Source organism: Gouania willdenowi, chromosome 10 (assembly GCF_900634775.1).
Source record: "Gouania willdenowi chromosome 10, fGouWil2.1, whole genome shotgun sequence".
In the NCBI taxonomy this organism is placed as follows: Eukaryota; Metazoa; Chordata; class Actinopteri; order Blenniiformes; family Gobiesocidae; genus Gouania; species Gouania willdenowi.
The window spans coordinates 40,204,278-40,219,275 of NC_041053.1; the positions used below are offsets into that span (position 1 = coordinate 40,204,278).

The window sequence follows — 14,998 nt, forward strand, 5'->3', positions numbered from 1 at the left end:
AGGTTCCTCTTTTTGGGAAATAAAACTATGGTCACCCTAATGGATAGAATGGAGGGCGTTGTTATTTTGAGGACCGACCCCTTCCTCCCAGTCTGGGCGTCTCTGCTGAGGATCAGTGGAGGGCAACACAAGCTGAAAGTGTCTTTAGATCAAATAAAAAAACACGGAACCAATGTCTCTGTATCACAGGTGTGTCACAGACCTCCTATTGTAAACCACACAGCCCAGTTTGAGACCACCAGCGTTCCAGTGAACAGAACACACATCTACCATCTTTAACCCCACTTCTTCTTTTTTTCCACTGATTTCACTATGAACCAAACGTGAGTTTTATTTACATTTTACACACAACAATCAACAAACCCAATTTTGATATGATTTGAATAATTTTCTTAAAGCTAAAAATATGGCTTATACTCTTGTTAGTCTAGTTCTATGTGTGTCATTTCTCACTGATATATAGTAAACTCTCGTCTTTCATGTACGTAATCCTATTTACAAACACAAAGGGCGGAGCATGGATGGATGTGGTTGAAGTAAAGATCAGAATGAGTCGGACGTTACCGATCGATCGTGTGTGGCGGCATTGATCGGATGAACGTTAGGATGAAGTCGCTCGTGTTTCTGTTACTTTTTATTAAACATATCCATGAGCGGCGCCGGGATGAACTTCATGACCGTATCAACGATGCTCTCCTCTTCCTCCTCGTCGCCACAGCCGGCTGGAACCGCCTTCTTAGGACGGGTGAGGCTTCCCTCAGAGGCCTGCTCCATCGCCGCCGCTGCCTCCGCCTCCTTCTCCTCCTTCTTCTTGATCCCGTACTGAGCAGAAAAAAACGTCTCATTTAACCATGAATTCAGAAAAGAAATGTGCACGACTGCTTTTAATGTCACATTAGTCTTATTAGTAAAAGCATTAATGTTGGGGAAAAAACTGTTGTCAAATTTGACACTGATATTATCGTTAAATAATCGGAGATAAATGCATTTAGAAGAACAATTCAAAAAGAATTAATTAATTAACTGTCACTGCTTTACAAATATTACAAAACAGGGAAAAAAAAACAATATTATATATAAATGTTATATATAAACTCGTTTTAGTTGAAATGAAAAATCTCAACATTAATGTGCCTAAGTTTGCACTTCCAGTTATAAAATAGACATTAAGTATGGAAGGCATTAACAATATCTACGCAATAAGTGACTTAAATGTCCCTTGATTTTTTTACCAATATTTATTTAATTTGGGGAGATTTTGTGGAATAATCAGAAGCTCTGAAGGGTCATAGATGGCCCCCGGGCCTTGAGTTTGACACTAATATATATTGTAAAAGAAATGTGAATTTTTTTTAGAAAAAAAATATATTTTTAAATACTGTACGTACAAAAACAAAAAAGTGAATTTTTCCTAAATGAATGATTTTTAAATGTTAATTCATTTGATAAAACAGCAAATATTAAATACCACAGCTTCATTCTTCTTTTTTATTTAATTTAAATTTTTTCAAAAGCTAGCATGATTTTGAATGTAGCGTCCCCGATGACTCAGCCTTTCCCCCCCTCGCCCCTCCCCTCTTTGCTCCGTCTCACTCACATGCATGCTTACAGCTGCTGCAGAAGAAGAGCTCAGCGCATCACTAGTATTGTGTAGAAACGTTGTTGTCTCATGTCTCATTCAGCAGTAAATAAACAATAAATTTTACCATTATATACGTTAAAAAATGTGACCAAAAACTCAGTTTTAACTCTGTCAGCGGTGACATGCTTTCAGCGTAAGCTCGTGCATGTGAGGGGTCGAGAACGAGCAGGGAGACGTGATTAGTTAAAAAAACGGTTCATTTTTTCCCCATTGGTCGAAGTTATTACAGATTTACAGCTGATACAGATTTTCTTTGTTCCTTTTTCAGAGCACATAAAATCTTAATTTCTATGAGGACATACAGACAATTTCAACCAAAAATGTAAAAAGTGTATCTGGAGAAAATTACCTACCCTAGCTTTAATAATTGTTTTTTTTTTTTTTTTTTTTTTTTTTTGTTTGCAAAAAAACCAAACAAAAAACCACAAAACCAAATGGGGAAAAAGATGAATGTTATAGTTTTAGCATTCAATGATAAAGCTAAAACTACTCAAAAGGAAACAAAATGATGACATGATAAAAAAAAGGCAAAGTTTTAACTCCTCCCACCTTGTCTCTGATTCCCTGTCGAATATTTTCCCTCTCAGCCTCCATCTTGGCGTATTTAGCCTTTCTTTCCTCTTCTTGTTGCCTCAGCGCTTCTTGCCGTTCTTCCTCCTTCTTGGCAGCATCAGGATCCTTCTCCTCCTCTCCACCCAACATCTTCCCCATGTCTTTGGTGGCTCCTGTTGTTTGACAGAGAAGAAGAAATCAATGTATCACTGCTTTGATTGATAATTGTCCTTCTGCCCTCGTCTGAACCCAAGACTAAAGAGTGAATACGAGGTGAAGATAACAAGCAGCTGTAATGAATTATTAGACACTCTCTTCATCTCCTTTGTGCCGCGTGCTTTGACCTGTTCTCCATCATCTGTTCACAACCAGGGTCGTGACCTGAGAGCTAAGACGAGGACGCTGACATCAGTCATTCAGCTCTTTAATGTCTGCATTAGTCAGATGTGATGAATGGCTACAAAAACACACATAAGGAAGAGAAGAACACACAGAATTCCTCCAAGAATGCTATATTAATGACAAAAAACACACAAAATGACAACAAAAACACACAAAACGACTACAAAAATTCACACAATTCCTCCAAAAATGCCTTTAATGACAGAAAAAAAACCCACAAAATGACAAGAAAACAAGTCAGAATTATTCCTAGAATACTCAAAACAACAAAAAGCCACTAAACAACTACACAAAATGCCTACAAAACACAAAATGAGAAACAAACGTACATTGTCCAGGGAGGTATTTGATCAAACTCCCTGTGTGGATCATCTGAGCGACCATCATCACGCAAGCTTCCGTAATTTTATCAATTCTGACGTGAGGGTAAGCTACGACGAGATCTCACGTCAGGTTTGACCTCGTGTACGATAATCTGAGTGTGTGGATTTGTGACACAGCACGAGTCTGAAAATAAAATATTAAACTAACCTCAGCTGTAATTCAAACACAATCAGACACATATTCAGAACAGATCAAAACACATTATTAAAAACAAATGAAACAAAATAAATGTATTACTGATAGCACGTTCTAGGTTTTCCTTCCACAGAATACTGTATAACCCTGGTGGTAAACTCTGGTACACCCCGCACCAATAACACGGGATGTTAACGCAACAAAACTGAAACATCCCTCAGTAAAGAGAGGATGGACAGACGTGTGAGAGCAGCTCCTCATAAACCATCTGCTCTGCAGAGGCTGTGATGACATGGAGCTGACCTCCACAGACGGAGCTCAGACACCGTTAGTCTCGTTAGAGCGTTAGATTCCATCCAGCTGGACTGGAGAAGGCCAATGTCACGCACTTTGATTTATCACCAATAAACCATAGAATCATTCTGTTGTACTTCTGTGTATCAAATGAGGGAAAAGCCAATAAAAAGAGAACTTGGGGAAATGTGTCTAATTGTGTTCTGTAACATTGTGTGTTTTTGTCGTGAATCTAAAATGATCCCAGAATTTAGAAATAGCACCCAGTGAATGATCAGACATGGAATATTTAGTGTCACGTTCATCGATCATCTGAATAATTCACTAACTTCACTTCCTTTAGTTTTAATCACTTGGGAAATGAATCAACCTGCTTCATGATTAAATAATTAACATATTTCAGCAGGTGCAGCAGACTTTAAATAGGACCGTGCCTTCAGGCACCTCAATATTCCCACGTTCTGATGGAAAGGCTTTTATTTTGTAAAGTACACAATGTTTTATGTGTTTTAACCATCTTAAAATGCTATTTATTCTGGGATTATTACTTTCATACCTAACTATCAAAACACACAAAACCACAACGAAATGGAGAGAATGACCAAACAAAAACTAAAAGACGACAAAAATACACAAAAATATTACAACAATATAAAAACTACAAGAGCCTGTACTATGAAGCTGGATTTCTTCTAGTTTTGTGTAAATTATGAGTCATTTTGGTGCATTTTTCCTGTTTTATAGGTTAGTTTTACCCTACTGATGATGTGTTGTTGCAATAGTAATTCAAATACACATTTATTAAAAACAATTTTTCAGTTGTTTTTAATAAATGTGTATATTTGTGTTATGTTGTTGTCATAGTCTTTTTATTTTGTAATTCTGAAGCCATTTTGTTATTGTTTGGTTATTTGTTTATTTTTCAGTTATTCTTTTTTCTTCTTGTAGTTTTGTGTGTTCTTTTTTTTTTTACCCAAAAGGTAACTCCAAAATCACAAAACAAAACACACAAAGTGTGGCCATGAGATGTGACGATCGCATCCTCTCTGTGATGTAGATATTATGAAACCGTCAGTAATGATGAAGGCTTATATTGGCTTTCACTTGGTCTAATTACACTGCAGTCGTTAAAAGCTCATTAAGAAGTATGTGTCCAGGTCTGTGAGGCTGCTCCTCACGCACACACACGCACACAGTATTTTTTGTGTTACGTGTTTCTACTCGTGGGTGTATCCTGCAAGTTTTCTGTCAGTTCTTTTCTGACAAACATGTGCAGTGATGGATGATGCTTTCATCCAATCCTAGAGGATAATTACATCATCTGATTGTGACTAAGTTGTGGCAGAAAAGCGTGAGACAGTTTTGGCTTCCAGAAGAACTGGATGTGATGAAAAGCTGCAGCTGTGCAGCGAAGAATCTCCAGAGCATCAACGAGGGTCGTGGGGTAGAACGGTGCACAAGTCAAGGCTTTGCTAACTTCATTAGTATTAGCTAACTTCATTAGCATAACACAATTACATTATTTCTACGGAATCAATGAGAAGAGAAGTGTTTTGATTACATTTTGAAGTATTATATTTGGACAGTTGTGTCTTTTATTGAGTTGAAATCACTGGAAATTTCATTGTAAACACAAAATTCCAGGACCTGATGCTCTACAATTAGAAACAAAATGAGTTAAACTTAAAAATGACCAAAACTGGTGGAAAAGGTGGTAAAATGGGATTTTAAAAACCACAGAAATTGGTAAAAGTTGCAAATCAGAATATGCAAAAACGGAAAGGAAAAGTGGTAAAAATGGTTGTCAACATTGGCTTGAAAGTGGCAGAAAGGGGGTTAATGTAAGTTAAAAAGTAGGAACAATTAGTTTAAACTGGCAAATAATAGTAAGTGCTGAAAATATCTTTAAAGTCTAAAGTGATGCAGAAGTGTCAGACATGGGAGTAATGCAGCAAAAATGCATTAAAAAGAGCAAAAATATGGCCAAAAAAAAGTGATGAAAATAGGTTAAAATATGGTAAGTTTGGTGTAGTTGAAGAAAAATGGTAAAAATAAGTAAAAATGGGCTCAAATTGTTCCAAAAAATATTCTTAGTTTCTTAAAGGCATCTGGTGACCCCCTCCCCCTCTAGTGATAAAACGTGTTGATTGTGAATCACTTTGTGTGAAAGTTGATGGACAGTTAGCATAGCATGCTAGCAGCAGCAGCCTGATTACAGTAAAGAGCTGTAAATGGATTGATATGCAGACGTGGAGCAGTGAGGAGGAGCTTACTTAATCCAGTGAAACTCTGTTTATCAAACAGAATCAGAGCCCGCCCCCTGGAAGGCTCTGATTGGCTGAGTTAGTTAATGATTGGCACCTCCTTTATAAACTAACTAATACACACCTCAGAATGAAAGAGGTTTTGTTTTGTGCGTTTTTCTGTCATTTTTGTATATTGTGTTGTCATTTTGTCTATTTTAGTTTTTGTTCCTGTTTTTATGGATGTTTTAAGTATTTTTATTATCGTTTTGTATAATTTTGTGTATTCTGTTTTTTGTATTTTTCCATTATTCATTTGTAGTCATCTTGCGTTTTTTTTGTGTGTAGTTCTATGTATTTTTGTTGCCCTGTTTTGTGTATTTTTCTGTCATTTTGTGTGTTTTTGTAGTAATATTATGTTTTTACAGTTTTTTGTGTAGTTTTGCCTCTGTTGTCTGTTTATTTTTTTTGTCATTTTGTGTGTTATTGGTATTATTTTGTGTATTGACTCGCAGTTATTTATCTGTAGTCATCGTGTGTTTTTTCGCGTAATTCTGGGTGTTTTTCTCTTGCCCTTTTAGTGTATTTTTCTGTCCTTTGGTGTAATTTTCTGTCATTTTGTGTGTTTTTGTAGAAATTTTGCATACTTTTGCTGTTTTTGTGAATTTTTGCACATTTTTTCATTGTTGTCTATTTCTTTTGTCATTTTGTCCATTGCCACATGTAGACATACGTTATGTGGACACCTGTGTGATGGTGCGTCATTCAGCTGCTCAGAGCCTTGTTGTGTGACATATACAGCTGCAGGCTTTTATTTTGAAGGACCGGTATTGAGGACAGATGAGAGGCGTTCTCTATGGAATAAGGAATATGATCTGGTAGAAGGTGAAGTGAAGAAAGCAGGAAACAAATTGTTTCTGCAGAAAACCCAGATTGTTTTCAGAGATTGAAGCAGCGACTGTGAGACAAGCCCTCCAGTTAAAGTGTCCTGTTCAGGAACCAGGGACGTAAAGCACGAGGGAAACTAAATATAGAAAACCAGAGTGGCCGAACATGATGTGAGCAGCACACATGCTGAGCACAAGTCCTCAAGGACCCTGTGTTCCTGCTCTCCATCTGTCACCAGTCCTCACAGGTTCCACCACAGTCAACCTTACAGTCCCCCTTCATTATCCTCCAGCTGCAGCCTGGGCTGAAGGGGGTCCCTAAACCCAGTAGAGAGACCCCCAAAGACAGGCTCCTCCCTCATTAGTGCCCTAACGTATACAGTAGAACGTAAAGATTATTTTATCACTTTGAGCCTGTACTGTGACGCTGGATAACTTCTTAACAGGCTAAATTAAGCTGGACAAGTGGATAAGATGTTATTTTCTCATCCAATATTTAAAGTTGATGGTTCACTTCTGTGATAGAATGAGTTTGTAGGAAAGCCCTGTTACATACAGTAAGTGTTTAGTGCTGCATGCATGAGCAGAGTGTGTTGCATGTTGACCAGCTGCAGAGCTGCATGTGTGTGTTTCTCTCCTGTTCCATGGAAGATGTGTGTACATGAGAAATGTAAATAATGGCTGATTCATGTTATAGCTCATGACAATGCATCTTGGAGGATATTTGTGTTTACATGTTAGCTGCTTTGTGATAGTTGCTAACTCATGCATCCTGGTTATGTTAGCTATACTTTCCTTACATTGCTGTTAGCTTGCATTGAAAAGGGTTAATTTCTGATTTATGTTATTATTTCTCTTGCTAATTGCTTATGTTGATTTTTGCCACCCATGGTCATTATATTTGCATTATATGAGTGTTTGCTTGTGAGTTAAGTGCTTTTATGATGCTGTGTGTGTGTTAATACTTATGCAGCTTTATTCATATATGTGTTAAATTACTGATATGCTTTATACTGCTGCATTGTGTTTACAGAACCACGTTCTTCCAATTAAAGCCTTTATAAATCCAGAACTGCCTCCGTGACTCTCTAACCGGAGTCACACTCCCATAGTGTCGCCGGCTCTATTCCGCGCACCCTGTAGAGGCCCCGAACCTCTTTTACAGAGTTATAGTTACAAATAAACAATGCACTACATGTAGTTTAACCTATGAGCAAATATGCAGACATGGAGAGAGAAAAAATCAATTCTGGGGAGAAACATCATCACCAAAAATATATAATATATGCAATATATCGTCAATCAATTTTCTATCCCGAACAAGCCCCCAATACTGTATGTCACGCCCCTATCCCCGACTTTCAAATAAAAACTTACCACCAACAACGTAAAGGACGACAAACCACAAAAAATAAAGTGCTACATTTTTATTTAATTTTTAGCTTTGGAATAAAATAGTTTTAGTTAAAATTTGGTCATCAGGATTATGTCTATGAAATATTGTAGATTCAGAATCAGAATCAGAATCAACTTTATTGGCCAGGGGTGAATGAATACACACGAGGAATTTCTTTTGGTGACCTGTGCTCTCTCAGGTAGTGTAACATTAAATAATAACAATCAACTAGAATAAAGAAAAGTAAATAAAATAAAGAAAAATAAAATAAAAAAGAAGTATAAACATAAATATAAGAGTAGTTAGACTAATATGTGCAAACTAAATAAAAATAACAAGATAATAATAATAATAATAATAATAATAATAATAATAATAATAATAATAATGAAATAAAATAAAAATACAATAATAATAATAATAAGATAATAGTGCAGTAGTGCATTGATGAGTAGTGCAAATAGGTGAACATAATATTATGTACATGAACATTCTCAGTGACAGGTTGTTCCAGGGTTGATATGTTTAGTTCCAGGTTATTTCACAGTAACAGAAACAGGTCTGACACTCTATGACTGTTTAGTGTTGATCAGAGTGACAGCCTGGGGGAAGAAACTGTTTTTATGGCGGGTAGTTTTGGCGTACAGTGATCTGTAGCGTCTGCCGGAGGGGAGGAGTTTAAACAGATTGTGTGCAGGGTGGGAGGAGTCTGCAGTGATGCTACCTGCCCGTTTCCTGACCCTGGACAGGTATAAGTCTTGGATGGAGGGCAGATCAACACCAATGATCTTTTCTGCAGTCCTGACTATCCTTTGTAGTCTGTGTCTGTCTAGTTTGGTTGTAGATCCAAACCAGACAGTGATGGAGGTGCACAGAACAGACTGAATGATGGAGGTGTAGAACATGGTCAGCAGCTCCTGGGGCAGGTTGAACTTCCTCAGCTGATACAGGAAGTACATCCTCTGCTGTGCCTTTTTCCTGGTTGTGTCTATGTGGGAGGACCACTTCAGGTCCTGTGAGATTGTGGATCCCAGGAACCTGAAGGAGTCCACGGTAGCCACTTTGCTATTCAGAATGGTAAGGGGGCTGAGTGGGGAGGGATTTCTCCTGAAGTCCACTGTCATCTCCACAGTCTTGAGTGGGTTCAGTTCCAGATGTTTCTGACTGCACCAGAGATCCAGCTGTTCCACCTCCCGTCTGAAGGCAGACTCGTCCCCATCCCTGATGAGACCGATGACGGTGGTGTCGTCTGCAAACTTCAGGAGTTTCACAGAGGGGTCCCCTGAGGTGCAGTCATTGGTGTAGAGGGAGAATAGCAGTGGGGAGAGAACACACCCCTGAGGGGCGCCAGTCATCTAAATGACATAAAGCATTTAATCAACTAAATCTTTTACAGGTATAACGACTAAAATATACTAAGAGTTTATGTATTTTCTAAAGATTCATTGATCAACCTGATCAGTGATGGTATTAATGTACATGATTGATGTGATCAATACGTACGACCACATGAATGAAGCTTCCTTTCTATTGGATCCCTAACCACCTTGTCCCGCCTTCCACGCAACAAAAGTAGTTTTGATTGGGTACTTTCCAAAAAAAGAGTCTTAGTTCTGATTGGTCCCATATGAACATTGTAGTTTTAGTTTTTGTTATTTGAAGGAAATATCAATATATTTTGTGGATTATGAATTATGACAAAGAGCATCCAGTTCACAGAGAACAGCTGACATCCATGAGTTTTGGCTCTCAAATGCCAACACGTGACCATACGTGTTTCTGTGATCAGGAGTCAGAAGGAGGGTTGGACATTGTTTGAATTCAAATGATTCTGATTGTTTTAAGAGGCCGTCAAATAAATGTACATGTTTTAAATGAGCTGCTAACCAGAGATGTTTCTGGATCAAATAGTCTGAACCTCTCCATGATTTTTAATCTAATGAACTTTTTACTTTTTATGAACTTTACTAAGAATGCCACAACCTCCTGGAGATGGTCAGCAACTGTAGAACATCGTTTTACTGGCTACAGTAATTGGAATGTAACTCAACCTATGTTCTATAAGGACCAACAAAACGGCTGTGGTGTGAACATTTATGGGCAGTGGTTTGATCAACTCTGCACTGTGTAAAGATACTTTGTGTTGTGATTATAAAAACATTTTGTCTAAACAACACAACAAGGTTAACGTTACAAATAGCTGCAGAGTTACGGTAAGCCTGAATAGAACTGTCCACTGATGACTGCAACGTACAACCATAAAAAGTGCTCAGGACGTCCCTGTTACTTCTTTCTTTGCTGATGACATCATTGAAATGATTCATGTATATTTTAGAGCTAAACGAGAACTTAAGTTACTGGTGCAGTGCTCGTAGGAAGTATGTATTGCTATAAAAAAGTGGGAGGTTTCATATTTAGCACTGTAATATAGGCTCGGTCTGGACTCGTTTAGTGTCATTATTCCACAACAGTCAGTTTAGATGCACAGAACGGAGCGAACCACCAGCTACATACAGTAGATACAAATCCAAGGTCACGTGATGCACCAGTGAATCCATCCATCGACTCAGGAAGTGGGGTGTGGGCAGTGTTGCCAACTCCTTAACACTAGAAGTCCCAGAGATTTCTATATCCCCCCAGAAGTCCCAGAGCAGGGTCAAATGAACTCTAGGACCAAACTGACGACTCTGATGGCTACAATTTGCATCTATTCATTTGTAAATGAATCACCTGAGAAATCAGCAGGGGGGAGAGCCTGACTCTAACAATGGAAGTCTGGAATGTTAGGGGGAAGTGCCCTGGAAGCTAAAGTCACAATTCCCCGTTTATTAACTCGTTCTGCTTGATGCTGGGGGAGAACAAACACAGACTACAAACATTGAAAGAAACAGAGTCATCTCTTCCAACACACCTGATTCAAATGATTATCAGGCTTCTGCAGAGCTGGATGATCATTTGAATAAGGTGTGCTGATTAGTGGCCCTCGAGGACCGGAATTGGACACCCCTGGAATACCATGTTGTCATGCAGCCTTTTGTGCTGTGGGGAATAAATAGCTGGCTGCTTCCACCTGCTGACACTCCACACTTATTCTACTCAAAATGCAGAGAAGATTTACCACTCAAGAAGCGTTGGAATTGATCCTGAACAATGCAAACCCTTGTGACTCAGATGGGGAGGACATAAACCTTCAGCCAAATTCGGATTCGGACTCTGAGCTGTCTTCAGGTTAGATTTCCCAAACATCCTATTTTCATTTCCTGACTTTATTTTTATTTAAAACCAAACAAAAGAATAATTTGATTTTGTTCACATTGCAGATGACGAGACTGCTCCTCATCTGGAAAAGAGAGCTCGGTTGGAGAGTGAGCCCACAGAGACGGCGAAAGAGGGCACAGTGTGGCATGAAGAACATGTGGGTACAATTCTCCGTTTCACTCCAATGGAACCGTACGCTGCAGATGGAGAGCCAACAGCAAAGGCCAGAAGAAGAATCAGGAGTCGCCTTCAGAGCTTCCTCTGTTTCATTACTGTTGGCATGCTTCGTCCCATTCAAGAATGGACTATTCAGCATGCACGGCAAACGGAGCAGACGGACTGGTTCATGATCCTCCATGAACTAATGGCATTTATTTCTGTTATTATTTTGAGGGGGGTGACCAAGGTTCCATCTCTGCGTGACAGCTGGTCAGCATGCCTGGGAAACCCACTTATCACTGGAATTATGTCACGAAACCGTTTCCAAGACATCATGCGTCACCTACGATTTGATGACATGTTTACGCGCAGTGAGCGAGCGCAGACAGATAAGTTTGCTGCAATTTCGGATGTGTGGGGATCGTTTGTTACCAACTGCATCACATGCTACAACCCTGGTCGACACATCACAATTGATGAACAGCTTTTCCCATCGAAGACTCGCTGCTGTTTCCTGCAGTACATTGCAACAAAACCCGACAAATTTGGCATAAAGTTTTGGGTGGCTTGTGATTTGAAAACAAAGTACATCTGCAATGTCTTCCCATATCTTGGAAAGGACCCCAGTTGTCCCAGTGAGGAGAGACTTTCTGAGAGTGTGGTGATGAAGCTGATGGAACCATTTATGGACAAAGGCAGGACTGTCACCACGGATAATTTCTTTACATCACTGACACTTGCACGACGACTGCTCAGCCGGAAAACCACCATCCTCGGGACAGTCAACAAGATTCGCCGGGAAATTCCTCAGTCAACTAGAAAGATGGACCACAAGGAATTCACCACTCAGGTATGTTGTTGGTCTTTTTATTCCATCAACACCTCTGAGTGTGTCATTGTGTTTAAAACCGCTATAATAACAACAATTTCTTCTTTTTTAGGTGTTTTCCACCACTGGTGCCACGCTGACGGTGTATGCGCCCAAACGAAAAAAGACCGTCTACATTCTCAGCAGCATGCACAGCGTGGTTCAGACTGAGGAAACCATCAAAAGGAAGCCAAACACCATCACCCAATACAACACCACAAAGTGCGGAGTGGATGTGATGGACCAGATGGTGCGGGAGTACAGTGTGCGCACAGGAACACGGCGATGGCCAGTCGCTGTGTTCTACAACATGATCGACATGGCGGCACTCAATGCACATCTGCTTTATCAAGCATGCACCGGGGTGCAGGAGAGACGGGTGGACTTCCTGGTTCAGCTAGCAAGAGAGTTGGCTAACTCTCATGTGAGTGAAAAGAAGGCACTCAAAGAGCAACTGCGCCAACAACAACCGCCTACACCTGGCCCTGGGAAAAGGGCTAAGTGTCAGATCAACCATTGCTGCAAGAGCAATTGCGCAACTGTGCGATGTGTTCATTGCCACAAATACACATGTGGCAAATGTAGGAGAGAGATACCGTGGCAGTGCCAAGTATGTCACGAGTCTCAATAAGAGGATGAAGGAGATTCTTCTAAATATGTGCACAGTTGCTTTGTTATTATCATTATTTTTATTTATTTAGTTTTTTTTTTTTTACACAAATAAAAACCATTGAAAACAAATCACAGTTGTTCTTTTGCACATTTCTCACACCACACTGTCATTAAAAATAAATAATTTTTGTGTTCTCTTTGGGTCAAATGACACCTCTTTGGGTTTTATAGGTAAAAAGTTCATTTGACACCTCTGTGGGACTTCTAGTGTTAATAAGGAAAGTAACTATTGGCTGTCCCAAAATGCGCTAGAAGTCGCTACGTCACTCCTGTAGATTCTACGCAGCTTTCAACTTATCCTGAGTTACCATGACTACCTGTCACAGGTTGAGCTTTTCTGCTAAGCTGCATTTAAGAAATAATTTACTAACGGTATCATTGCAGTCCAAGCAAATCCGACGTTGCACATCCTTGAACCAAGCAGCAGCCATGTTGAAAATCTCAAGTCAGTCTGATCCTGATGCACAGAGATCTCTTCTTTCCCTCTGTTCTCCCACAGGTGAAGCCCATCTTCCTGATTACTCTCACTATTTAAGGAGTGATGAACACTGAGTGTTGGCTGCTAGTTTGTTACTCCTCGTGTTTGTGTTTCTTAGGTTTATTTGTGCTTTTTAGAAATATAATTTAATCATTGAATGATGTACTTTGTTAGATTTAGAGTAGTAATAAACGTGGCTGGTTTAGACCTGTTGTCTTTTTTTTTTTTTAAAGATGATCACACCCTTTCAGACTGAGCTTTCTGTTTTACATGACATCGCCGTGACACATTTGTATATTTAAATCTCCAGTAAGCTAAAGAATTATGACAAAGAGCATCCAGTTCACAGAGAACAGCTGACATCCATGAGTTTTGGCTCTCAAATGCCAACACGTGACCATACGTGTTTCTGTGATCAGGGGTCAGAAGGAGGGTTGGACATTGTTTGAATTCAAATGATTCTGATTGTTTTAAGAGGCACAGTCAAATAAATGTATATGTTTTAAATGAGCTGCTAACCAGAGATGTTTCTGGATCAAATAGTCTGAACCTCTCCATGACTTTTAATTAAATTAACTTTTTACTTTTTATGAAATTTACTAAGAATGGATTCAGTCATCTAAATGACAAAACATTTAGTCGACTAAATCTTTTTCAGCTATAACGACTAAAATATACTGAGTTTATGTATTTTCTAAAGATTCATTGATCAACCTGATCAGTGATGGTATTAATGTTTTCTGAGAATCGGTTTCCAGTATTCCAATTCCTAGGAATCATTTGTTTGCTTGTATTTCAATTCCGCTTATCGGTTCCTCTTACGTTGCAATAACATAACAATAAACTCCTCCAGGTCCTGTATATTGTGTGTATGCTAGCACCAAGTGAAGCTCCTCCCACCATATAGTTGTTTGCTGCAAAAGTTGCTTCTTGCACGGATTTTTCTTCTGAAAACAACAAACTTCCGCAAGAAAACACACCTCGTCGCCAGTTTATGTCCTCATAACAAGTAATCAGACACGGGAGACGGACTGGTACTGATCATTGTCTTTAGTTTGCACGTTCACACACACGCACACACGGCTGACATCACATGTAACAACAGGGACGGCGTCTCTGAAGGTCCATTTATAGAAATGTAACCAAAGGCTAAACTAAAGCTTTACCGTTTAAATACATAACAATAAGTACAGCTGTATTTTTGTTAATATGTTCTTTTTTACAGAATAATTATGTGTTTTATGTCTGAAATACTTTTGGATCAAGTTGTTCAAGTTCAAAAGGAGCACTGTAAATAAGCAGTATCGATAATGGAATCAGAATCGTTAAATTCGTATCAATTCCCATCCCTGATATAAAGTTGTAATAAAGGTGGCTGGTTTAGAGTCGACCTGTTGTCCGTTTTGTAAAGATCACCACACCTTTTCGCACTGAATTTGCTGTTTTACATGGGATCACTGGGAAACAGTGGTATATTTAATATTTAAATCTCCAGTCAGCTAAAGAACCATTACAGAGAGCTTCTAGCTCACAGACAACACACTGAGCATCTGGAACATCTACCCTCACACTATTATCAGCTACTGTAAGTTCATGCTTTAAACTTTATTATTAAACTGACATTTCAA

At 39.0% G+C, this 14,998-nt stretch overlaps 1 protein-coding gene across 2 annotated transcripts in view; it reads right to left on the reverse strand.

Annotated features, from left to right (window-relative positions):
- Window positions 1-616: 616 nt before the first annotated feature.
- LOC114471483 (complexin-1-like) overlaps window positions 617-14,998 on the reverse strand; it is a 96,454-nt gene continuing 82,072 nt past the window's right edge. For both annotated transcript variants that reach the window (XM_028460320.1, XM_028460321.1), the window contains exons 3-4: window positions 2,192-2,367; window positions 617-822 (exon numbers count right to left, since the gene is read on the reverse strand). In XM_028460320.1, coding sequence (XP_028316121.1) covers window positions 628-822; window positions 2,192-2,367 — 371 coding nt within the window. In that variant the 3' untranslated portion in view covers window positions 617-627. The remainder of the gene's footprint in view (window positions 823-2,191; window positions 2,368-14,998) is intronic.